Source organism: Ptychodera flava, chromosome 6 (genome assembly GCF_041260155.1).
Source record: "Ptychodera flava strain L36383 chromosome 6, AS_Pfla_20210202, whole genome shotgun sequence".
In the NCBI taxonomy this organism is placed as follows: Eukaryota; Metazoa; Hemichordata; class Enteropneusta; family Ptychoderidae; genus Ptychodera; species Ptychodera flava.
This window is the reverse complement of record NC_091933.1, coordinates 17,349,777-17,362,026: the sequence shown is the minus strand read 5'-3', so window position 1 is coordinate 17,362,026 and position 12,250 is coordinate 17,349,777. Positions and strand designations below refer to the sequence as shown.

General features: G+C 38.4%; 1 protein-coding gene across 1 annotated transcript; it reads right to left on the bottom strand.

Annotated features, from left to right (window-relative positions):
• Positions 1 to 4,914: 4,914 nt before the first annotated feature.
• On the bottom strand, positions 4,915 to 12,017 carry LOC139134996 (uncharacterized). Its single transcript, XM_070702148.1, has 5 exons — positions 11,718 to 12,017; positions 9,953 to 10,156; positions 9,310 to 9,370; positions 7,065 to 7,112; positions 4,915 to 5,630 (listed from the first exon to the last, which is right to left on the bottom strand). The coding sequence occupies exons 1-5, from the start codon at positions 11,934 to 11,936 to the stop codon at positions 5,503 to 5,505; spliced, it is 660 nt and encodes a 219-aa protein (XP_070558249.1). The 5' UTR covers positions 11,937 to 12,017; the 3' UTR covers positions 4,915 to 5,502.
• Between the last annotated feature and the right edge of the window lie 233 nt (positions 12,018 to 12,250).

Below are 12,250 nucleotides of genomic sequence, written 5' to 3'. Positions count from 1 at the left end.
TAGTCTAATCAAGTACTCTAATATCCATAATCAAGAGTACATAAATACACAGATTTACCTGGTTTTGTATTGGAAAAAAATTATTCATAGTTTCTTCATAGACCAACATGTATAGTGAATCAACATTTCGGTGAAATTCCAAAATCAAATTTCTTGCTCACACATGCACAGTAACTACCCTAATCTTATCAAGTACATTAATATCAATAATCAAGCATACATAAATACACAGATTTAGCTAGTTTTGTATTTAAAATAAGTTATTCATAGCTTCTTATAGCCTACTCATAGATTATGTATGGAGGACCAAGCAACATTTCAGTGAAATTCCAAAGTCAAATTTTTTTCCATGACTCCATACAATCCTTTGAAAAATTTGACACCCTTCCAATCATTGATTGTAAAATTTGGCCCCCATAAAAAACGGTTTCGTAAAAGTCAACCCCCCCTGATTTCCACAGACCCCCCCCCCGTAAAAAACGAATGCTCCCTAAGGTGTGTGTACGTATTGATATTTTCAAAGGGCGCCACCATGCGGTACGCTCAGAGAGAGAGAGAGAGAGAGAGAGAGAGAGAGAGAGAGAGAGGAGGAGAGAGAGAGAGAGAGAGAGAGAGAGAGAGAGAGAGAGAGAGAGAGAGAGTCGGCTCACACTAGCGGGACGGAAATGAATAGTTGGTCATTTTTAACATTATCCTATGATGACACCTTTGCCGTGAAAGTTGTTGCCATAGGAATTTCAACCTGGGAAAAGTGTGAATACAGTATCCTGAATGAGCTGTGAATTCATTTAAATCACTAATGCAGACAGAAGAGCAGTACTTTAAGTGTTACCAGCCATCAAGCTGAATGTTAGTGAACCCGTACTTTTGCTCGCAAGAAAGCGGTTAAAATTTCTCATTTGTTGGCAAACCTCAGCTGTATCTTTCCACAATTTTTTCATTATTTTTTTTCTGTATACTGTATTACCGACAGAGGAAACGTCCAGATTCTAGTTTATGTACATAGCATATATGTGAAAGCTTATAAAGTGTTGCGTTATTACCAATACATGAATTTAGGTCTGGCGTGGAAATTCTCTTGTCGCCTATACATGTACAGGTTATTTTACCAAGCTTAATACTTGGCTTTGAAACATGCATTTAACCCTCAAGTTGCCAACATCATGGTATCGGTGGAGTTCTACAGAGAAAAATTGGGTGAAAAGGTCACGAGAGTACGATAAACTGCAGTTGATAGTACAGAATTAAAATCACGAAGAAGTTGTATTACAGCTACTCTCTACAGACGAGACCAGTGTAATCATCAATCTCTTTTTGATAATTTGGGTTTATTTAAAGTTAATTTTCAGTGACTTGACACTGTTTCAACTCTCTGAAATGAGACTTTAAAGTTATCCTTGTACTAGCTTCAAAGGTGTTGAATTTTCATCTGTCGTGGTTTTCTCAGTGTGTTTCTTTTTTATGACAGTGCCAGAAACTCTGTATTCACATAGGGATTCGAAATCATTCTCCTAACAATGGACAGAAGCAAAGAAAGACGGACTTAAATTTATTAGATTCCAATTGCATCTCCCGAAATGCCCCGGAGAGCCATTTTTATAAGTTTTGGCAAAATCTGATAATATTATGAACAGTTGCTGAAAGGGTTTTTCCTTTTTCTTTTTAAGACAGTAAATATCAGCAATGACAAAAAACCAACTTCAGTAGTTATCATTTTACTCATAGAAAAACAACTTTTACTTGAAAACCTGACACAGGGACAAACACATTTTCCAGTAAGGTGCATCAATGACAACGAAAATTGTCCCGTCATTTTTCCTTTGTAATATATGTGACTGTCCACGTATTATGAAATATTAGTTCCTGTTGCTTTCTCATACAAAATTCCGCCCACAGCTCAGAGAAAACAGTCGAGGAACAGGTTTCTGTCAATGCTGTGTATATATTAATTGCAGATTTCCACGATGAATACGCTTTCCAAAACAGACTTTCAATTTGCAAACATCCAGATATCTTTGAAATATATTGCTGATATTTTGAAGTTACACGCCAAAAGTTCTCGCCTGAAAGTGCAACTGAATGATGCAAGAGCTGGAGCGATGCATTTATGCGATTGTGGGCTGGTATATCTTACAACAAAAATCACATTTACCCCTACCCCCACCAACATTTCCAAAATATGGTGACTCCTACACAAAAATAAAACAACATTGCGATTCCTACAAATCCACCTCCAGGCCGAAGAAACTGGCCAGTTCCTAAAGTCTGACACTTGAATTTGACAGATTTCCGGACCTGAACATGGCTAACTTCATGGCCTCAATAAAATCGCTTCTGCCAACGAATGCTGAAACTCTGTATCCCAGTATAAAAGTAAATGAAGAGTAGAGTCAAGGACTCGTAGGCAAATAACGCTGGTAGAGATGTCCATTTCGTTTTCTTTTGTGGATCTTTTTCAATAAAACTGATGTCAGTCTCATAAGAAGATTATAATGTCCGACAGAACGCAAACATCGACCATTATCCTTGCTTTAAAGATTTTAGCGCCTTTTGTTTTTGTTTTCACGATATGCCGGTAGAAGGTGATCTGTTTCTACCCTTCAAGCGTGACCCTTCTATCGCATTCGTAGCACATCCGCTGTGATCAAACTGCAGCCAAAGCAATGAACATCGATTAAGGCATTAAACAACCGATAATGTTCAGGGAAAATTTACAGAAGGATGAATCATTACATTAGAGGTGGTGTGCGTAAAATTCTTCCTTGCAAGTAAATAAGTTGATACAACTTGATTATCTTATGTTAAAAAAGTTCGTTTTTATGGTCCTAAAAACCGTGGTAAAATTTGAATTTGTAGCTCAAAATTTCTCCACTTTTATATCGTGTCAGAAATCTAGTAGGAGATTACCTATTGGCCCGCAAACGAGCTTACTTGGAAAAGATGCGTCACCCGGATTTGTCTACTAAATACCTAGATTCCAGCCCATTCTAAACAAATATTCTTGACCGATACCACTGTTCGCTCTGCAAATTGTAGGGTGCTCTGATGAAAAATAGAGTTTGTTGTGGACGTACAATAGCTGGTAGAAAAATGCCAGGCTTTGCCCATACCATCGTTTGCTACTCCTTCAGGGTCAAACAGTGGCCCACGATGGAGTCACTTTACGCATGAACATTAAAATTTCCATCATCAAAGCTCATGTATGGAGAAGCTCAGTTCACTACCACACATGCTTTCAGAGTCTCATAACACATGGTTAAACCGTTGAGGGGGTACATTACCAGATCTGAAAATTCACTCGGGGCAAGGGCTGCGTGAGTCTGATAGCATGCTGACAAGTCTGTGAGCGCCTCCCTGGCTTGGAATCTGGCTCTGCTCTTGTTTTTTCCCGGCGAATTCCCCATAGCAAATTAGAAAACTTTTCATCCAGCTGCAGCGAGCACACTCTCAGCCTCAAGTGCAAAGTAACTTCGACATTGATGGAAAAGCTTATAGGCAAGAGAATGTGTTGTCTGTTTTGGCGGTCAAAGCTTGTGTCCAGTTCTATGTGTTCACGAACCGTAAAAACAGGTGCTGTCACCGTGTGAAAGCTACAAGCCAACCTTCAGAGATCACCAAAGCACTGGTTTTGTCTTTGCTTTCTCCGTTTTGACAGTATTTTGATACTTTGCCAGCATTACTACCAACCGTTATGTTGTCGAATGACGAAGATCACTGTAACACAACACTCTACTGATCTGCAACAATGGTCATAAAGACCCAGCATTTCATCTCCGCAGTGGAAACAAATAGTTTTGCAATATCATTTTCCTTTTCTAATAGTTCGAACAAAAATTTTAAATTAAAAGGAAAAAGTCGTCGGAACTGCGCCTGTGCGAGTTTCTTGTTCACAAACAATGTATTTCACGCACGATATCTAGATACACATCATCATAGCTGCAACATTAAAATTATACGATGTAGATTATGACAGGCATGTTTTAACTTTCATCAATCACCATCGTACCTTGGATAGGGTTTACATTGATCGCATGGGTCCCATACGCCCTTTGAGCGCAGTTCCTCCGACTGTAAGCCCCTTAAATTTAAGGTATAATGGTAAGTAATCTGAGATCCTGTGTTTTTTGTACTGTTCCGTGAGGGCGTCATTTTATGAGTGCGACAATGTTTATTATTCAGCCTGTTAAAACGTGTAGGCATGGCCCAAATCAGCAAGCAGTGATACTTCTATACATATCCTTCAGTTAGCACATTTACACCAACCAACTTTGCTTTCAAAATGAAATCATGAAAATAATGCATGAAATTCGCAGCTGTTGGGGCTTTAATCAACATGCCAGAATTGCAGAAATTTGTATTTCTTTTTGATTTGTGAAGGAGTACAAGGACATGACCGGGCAGCTATCTGAATCCTCAACAGCCACTTCTTGTAAACCAAACAGCACACTGACTTACGGAACAAAGTCAAAAAACAACACGAGTCAACAGGAATCGGCTTGACTATAGCATAGGTAAGCACAGGTATAAATGGAAAATTCTTGTAACTCAGGTCGCGGGGTCTTTAATATACTGTACACACGTGATCTGATTTCTGTTAGTGGTTGCAAGGTTTTCAAAGATTACAAGATGGCTGACCTGTGAACGTCAGCTGCATACAGGAGTAACAAGTTAGAAACCATGGGCAACTATCACAGTTTGCAACAGGCATATTGTGGACAAAGCAACTTGGAGCGCTCTCTATAGACATCAAGCACTTTTGAGAATAGTGTTACAAAGGAATTAATCTAACACTGATTTGGAGAAGAGATCCATGGCGTATTACAAGAAACATGAATTTCACCTTTTTTCATGTCATTAATGTGATGCAATTTTTCCCTCCATGGAATTTGCAAGTAACAAAACTAGGGTCACATGTAACCAAGGTAAAGGAACCATGGTTTATTCAATCTAGGCGTCATCAATTACACATGGAGTGAAACTTGTTGACATTTTTTACATTTGCAAATGTATCAATGGACATGTTTACATTTCTCATTTCTTCCAGTAAACTGCAGATGCATAGGCGTCTGTACCAAAAACCTTGAAGATGTTGTGTTTCATGAAAGTTTGTCTTTTTTATTTACACAATTAATGTTGGACCAGATGCATTATCTAAACATATGATGGTAATTGAATATTACTATATACACACACAGACGCGCAAAAAAACAAAACTCAATTTTCTGGAAGTTCTGACAAGACTCCTTGCAAAATTACAAGTTTATTGTCAAGTTACATGATTGATACAATGTCCTAACTTTACCATATTTACATGTTGCTTAATAAATTTCTTCTTTCTTTCAGGCCATTTGGGGACAGACTTCCCTCTCTAGGGGGCGAACAGTTCAGGTCAAACAAACTGAATTCTCCTGCTGGCTGGTTTAAAAATTCTATTATACATCGCTAGAGGGCGCTGTCCCAGATTCACAGTTTCTTGAAATTTCCCTTTCATAGATCTTCTCCTCAAGACACTTTGTACAATAGCTGTGTTCTGGGTACCAGCATTCTGCCTACAGACTTGCTCTGTACAAATATGTTGAATCTGTCAGTGATGCGCGGATCAAAGCTCCGTGGCTGGATGTTCCAATCGGCTGAAATTAAAATGAGAACACGTCACATGAATGGCATTGGCAATCACCCTGTCAATGTCATTTGTGAATCTTCTGTGCAGATTGAACATGACATATCACAACTACATGAATAAACAGATGCCTAATATAAAGTGATAAGCTCCTACTCTGTGACAATAACACTGATTCTGAAAGAAAGTTCAAGAAAGTTCATCTTGCGTTCTTTCCACAAGTGCTCTTTCTGTTTTCAATGCATTCAGCTTTTCACATTTCTGGGCAAATACTGTCAACACATGGGCGGTTTCCTGCTGAATCAGTCAGCTTCCCATGAAGAATTTAGAGTCACAATGATAGATAAAAAATTACCACTATCACATTCATTCCTCAACATCTTGAAACCAATTTGATGATGAAACAGCGTGTATGATTTTTCAGTCGTCTGTTCATTGTATACAGCGGTAGGTCACATGTTAGCAGCAAAACAGGGCATTTTTTCCCAGTAACAGTGAGAAGAGCCCCTATTCCAGTAACAGTGAAAGAGCCCCTTGTGTGAGATTTTTTTGTCCGTTATGGATAAACACCAGTTGTCTTACAAGCAGCAGTAGGGAGCAGGGATCTTGACATATGGCAGAACAGATTATACCCTCTTGAACTTTGTAACACTCTCACACAACCTCAAATACGGTAATATGAATCCTTGACCAAAACTCCTTGATGTTTTGGACACATGACCGGGACAATTATCAAAGGCCCAGTGACTTTAATTTTGGATAATTTTTTACTATTTTTTTGTTTTTTAATGTCAACCACAATTCCTTTTTCTACTCCCAAAAGCATGTTGAGATACACAGTATTCAGATTGTCTACTCAGCCTGGATATGTGTGAAGACTGCATTGTTATCGTTGATGAGTGGAATTCTGGTCCGGACTGGAATTCAAATGTAAACAGTAACAGTGCATTTTACCAATACATGTATAGATGCTATGTTGACATGCTAAATAGTGGGTGTTTCAACATGCTTTTTGAAGTAGAACAAGAACTTGCTGTTGACATACGGAATAAAAACCATGACAAAAATCATGAAAAGTGAGATTAACTGGCTCCTCAAAGCTTCTATCAGAGCTATCTTGAATTACTTTTCCGCTGTGTGCGAGCTATAGCTCCTTGCTCTAGTCCAAAATTAGTATCAAAATGCTATTCAACTTGTCAATACAGCCTGTCTGTGGGTAACATCCAAAGTCACTGTTAACAAATGAATTTCAGTCTGGACAAGAACTTATTCATCAGCAATAACACAATATTATTCTACAAATTGCATTATGGTGGCAAGGCTTATAATTGTATTTCAAGGATTTTGTAAGGCAAGAAATAAGGAAAATATGATTGTTTTACATAACAAAAATTGTGAAAATTTTATTTCAAAGATCCAGCAACTGTCCCTGTAGGAGACTCACCTCTTCCCCTCACCAATCCTAGTAGCTCTCTGACAGCAGGCCCTGTATCTGAGAAAAAAAGAATAAAATTACGCTTTTTCTACTTGATATTGTGACAAAAACATACAATCAAAACAGTTTTGTTGGTGACGAGGAGCTTGCTTTGCACATCAACTTTACACATCATTTCTCCTTATCTATTTCATCCAATTCTAATGCTTCAACCCGGATTTGCCATACAACGGTCCACACTATCTGTCTGAAACAATTGGTGTGGGCTAAACCATGCTGGTGACAGGGTTTTACAACAGAACAATCAGGTCTTTGAACTTCTTCAGTTGGTGTTCCGCGTTGTAGCAAGTATTTAGATGTTACATGTACTTTTCGAGAAACCCAGTCTATAATGTGACAATTTGTGTACAGTATCCAATTCAAAATGTCATTTGTCAAGGCTAATGCTGCTACATAGTGAAAACTTGTCCATAAAAATCGTACCGAGTACAAGTTGATCATCATACAAACAAAAGCAGTTACTTATCAATAGCATCACTGCAACAAGCTCATCTCAGCAAATCTCTATGTTTGGCAAGTATGACAGAAATCTTAAATTTTGTAGCATGAACTGTCATCATATGAATGTGGATCATACGCATGACCTTACACAGTGATCTTAATTTCTTTTGAATTTTACTCCATGTAATAAGTCAATCAAAGTCATTTTTCACAAGAGTGAATTTTACAAATATGTCAGTTACAACAATCCTTGCACTGACATGACATATGCTGATATAAAAAAAAAGGCACAAATTTTGTGCAGCTGTTCATTAAATTGAAAATGCTTCCCAGGTCTCTCTTTCTTCTCATATTGTTCTAAAACATTCAACATGAAAACCACTAAACATCATGCTAGCTAATTTAAGGCAGACTGAACTAAGGGGACAGATATTCTGACTTTAAAATTTATACAACTTTTCTGGTCTACCACTTGTGGGGGGGGTGAGATTCCTATGAAATCTCTTGGAGAAAGTAAAGTTCTCGCCATCTTAATTTTGTGAATGAAGAAAATGTATTTTCTTTCCAATAGAGGTAATACAGGTATGGCGGCCATTTTGAAATTTGAGATATCAATAAAAGTTTGGAAATTCACTTTCCTAGAACCAAAATTTGCATTGTGACCTGATTTTTATTTTTCATGTGGTAAGAGTATGGTTGAAGTTTCCGTATAGACAGTTTGAGAAAAAGTTTTTTTCTGTTTCAAGACACAAACTACCTTGAGTTGAGAGAGGAGACTATTATCTGTTGTTTTGATTAGGCCAAAAAAAAAACAAACAGTCCTTTACCAATAACATGGTTTTCAAAAATAGGGTAGATAGATCGGCAGCATTTTTTTTTCCAAAATATTTTTGTTTTTAAACATGCATTTTTCAGGGGTTCAGGGCAGTCAAACACTGGCTACATTTCCAGAAAAATGTATCATACATATAAATGGAAAAAAAACATAAAAGACATCCTCGTTCAAGCAAAAATCAAATGAAAAGTACAAACGCATGATTTTACAGGTTTTTTTCTTTTTTTTTTAACTTCCATGTTTACATAACTCTAAGACGTTTAGGGTCGGCAGGTAAAAAATAGGGTAGGTCGGGTTATCTGAACAGCACAATTTTTTTTGTTCGGCATTATGGAAATTATGCCACATTGTCACTCATCTGACAGCAGTCTCTTTCCCCCAAACCTAATCAACCATGTTGGTATCACACAAGTTACCTGATTAAGCCAAAGAAATTTGCACTGCCATTACAAAGTGTTGCCATCAGAGAGGAAACCTAACAGAGAATAGTTTACAATCAAATCACAAAACCTAGCACGGTGACATATGAAGAATACAGAAGTCAATGTTGGAATTAAGATGTTCAAGGGTCAGTAGCTGTGATTTTAATGATTTTTTCACTATTTTTTGTTGTTTTTTTATGTCAACTGCAAGTTCTTATTCTACTCCCTAAAAGGTGTTGAAACACCCACTGTTTAGCTTATCAACACAGCATCTGTATGCGTAAAATGCCTGTTATTGATTACGTTGCATACTAGTCCAAAGAATTTAATCGTCAACAATGATGCAGTCTACATATGTACAGGCTGAACTGACAAGCTGAATACTGTGTATCTCAACATGCTTTGGGGAGTGGAACAAAAAAATCTAGTTGATATAAAAAACAAAGATAGTGACCTCTATTATTGTCTGTAGCTGTATCGTTGTTCAGAAACTTACATATTTGCTTTGTCTTCTTATCCCGCAGCAATATATTTTTCATAAGTCCAATTGTTTCACTCTGTCGATAAACAAATGAGAGTCTACAAATTTATCACCATGTTACAGAGGAAGGGGATCAGTTTATCAATCACAGTGAAAAACCAAAGTATTGGCAAGAGAGTACAAGAGGCATAGAAATGGCTGTGCGTGATAGATTTGCGGAATTTCACTCCGTTGCAACTAAATCCCTTTACGGACGTTTGGAAAGGTAAGTCTTTAGAACCGATTGAGGGCATAAAATCCTGAGATGCAGATTTGGAGAATAGCCACTCCTTATCCAAGGTCTTTCAATTTTTAGAAAAGAGTGAATGAAACTATCACACGTTCCACAGAAGCTTAACCAGTATTGGATGGTTCTTTCACTGTGCCCTCTTGAGTCCAAATCTCAAACAAGTCAGCGGTAGAAACAACCTTGTTTCATTAGAGACTCAAGAGTTTGACACCTGGCAATTGACGATGTGTCAAGAAACACCTGACAGGTGATAACATTTCCACGACACTCACGTAGTGAGTGGCTGCACCGACACCTTGGTAAGTGATAGCGTTTCAACATGACAACCGGCAAATCACAGAGTTGCACAAAGAGTGGATATCAACTGACCTTAGTGTGCATATAGTAGGCATTTCCAATAATGTACTTCCTGTTTGTTGTCGACTGGATAAATTCTTTAATGGGCGTCCTTTTTTTCACTTGAAGTTCAACAAAATTAGATGATGGCTCTGGTTGCAAGGCTTCAAGATTTTCTTCATAGGTCTTTGGTCTCGCTGCACGGGGAACAACTCTGGGATATAGTCGGCCAAGAGTCTGTAATGACAATGCGGTAAAAGATGGGTAAAAACAAAGCAATTAGGGATTGAAGCACTTTGTATATCAGTTTCACAGGGTGTCAAATCCTCTTTGCTTTAATAGCCAACCCTTTCAGCACCATGGTTTGGCCCGAGGCCATCGATATCAACAGTGTGTGTGGACCTGTTTACAAGGAATAGGGGTGTACAGGTTAAGGCAAGATGCACAAGTAGTATCTAAAAGTTTCAGATTCTCTCTTTGCTGTACTGTAGTTCACAAATTCATTTAGGAACTAGAGACAATAATATCCATTAATATTTCCCAAGTGATTTTTTTCACAAATAAGATATCCTGATGACAATAGTAATTTTCCTTGAAATTTTCTTTTGAGATTCTAAAGGGATGAGCTTGAAGTTTTTATGAGCAAAGTACTACAAGCAGTTGAATTTCAGGGAAACAGATTACCTCAAAACACAAGAGAGTCTGAGACAACAAAACTGTTATTCAATGCCTGATGGCGGATGTTTATGTTGTGTGAGCATGTGATACACACAACATATGGGAACTTGGTGTACTATTTGCCTGTCCATCCTTCAATTATGTCGTATTCTGAACTCTTTCATTCTTGGGTTCCGATTTCCTTTCATTCATGTTTCTTGCATTGCCATCAAAATCATTCCAAAACAGAGACAGTAATACCAGAGATGTGCATATATATAGGCATTATCCTCAGGATTTTTTTACCAATTTTCATTAACCATGAATTGTTGTCACTCAGTATGTTATGTTGTTTGGAAAGTTACAGTTAGCTAAGTCAAGTCAGTGGACTTGACTTAGCTAATCATAATTGCAAGCTTGGATTCAGTCAGTCATTTTGACACTTATCAAAGTCATGTGGTACATTCATACTGACATCTCCAAAAACATGCACTGATAAAAAATAAAAATACTGACTTATCATAAATTCAGAATTATGAGAAGTTACATCACAAAACAGAGAGTTCTCTAAAGCCTTGGAAATCACAGGGGTGACCAGTGGTAATCAAACTCAGATAGGGTTGTTAATGCCACTGCTAGCTGCAGTTCCACATCGCTCAAAGCTTTCCCAGGCTGTTCGGCGGTACATCAACGAATGAAGGCTGTGGGCAAAGTTACCGCAGTGATATTGTGCTGTTTGAGCCATCAGTCCCCCCCCCCCCCTTTTGCGGAAGGAAATGTAACATTTGACCGCAATGGACCCAACACGGGCGCTCGTGGGCTGAGTTGTCTGCATGATCGATCAATCGTCTGTTGCGGCGGAGGGCAGAGCAACGAGTAGGTAATCTATAGATCAAACAGACTACATGTACTGTACGGTACCCAGGTCCAAGCCCACTTGCGCCTGCGGACCCAAACTCCGGTTCTTCGGCAGCCATAGCGAGAAACCCCATCGTTGCTGACCAATGTCATAAAATGCGGATAGTTGGCAGTTTATTTTTACGTTAAGAGTTTTTCAACAGGATTATCTTGCTATAGGCTATGTAAGGCTATAAATACCCGATACCAGCGGAGATACAACACGCCAAGTTTCCATACCTACCAGTTGTTTGTACCGCGTTTTCCAATCTTCAGCCCGGCCAAGGTAAGGTTTCATATTTCTAATTCTACAAAGTCTCTCAACTTTCTCTTTCCACACACGATTACTGCCTGCAACGTCCCGCCACAAGTGACACACTTGCTCCATCTGACATAGGCTGCGAGGGTCCAACTCTCTGAATATAAGCTCGAGAACCACTTCATCATTCAAAACACCCGCCATATTGTTTTTTCTAGTCCGCAATGCATTGTGGGTGTGGTAACGCCGTCCTGACCCCTGACCTGGCCTAAATCTCGCGTGCCCTGGAGACCCGAATTGTTCCTTGAATCGCTTTCTTCGTAGAGATAAAAGTGACTTTAGGTAGCACTCTGGAAGATACAAACTGAAGAAATGACACCTTCCCTAAATAGAACAGAATATGTTCTTGATTTCTCGCTGAAAATACTGGTAGAAAAGATTTTAAAAACCTGAATTAGCTGGTGTGAAACTTTTTTAGGAGCCAAACGGATCAATAAGCTTATCACATGGTGTAGGTC

Excerpts from the sequence above, each read along its gene's own strand:
- LOC139134996 (XM_070702148.1), bottom strand. The coding sequence starts at position 11,936 with ATGGCGGGTGTTTTGAATGATGAAGTGGTTCTCGAGCTTATATTCAGA. Across the intron at positions 7,113-9,309 it reads TAAGAAGACAAAGCAAATAT|ATACAGGGCCTGCTGTCAGA; the intron begins GTAAGTTTCTGA and ends TTTTTTTCTCAG. Across the intron at positions 5,631-7,064 it reads AGGATTGGTGAGGGGAAGAG|CCGATTGGAACATCCAGCCA; the intron begins GTGAGTCTCCTA and ends TTTTAATTTCAG.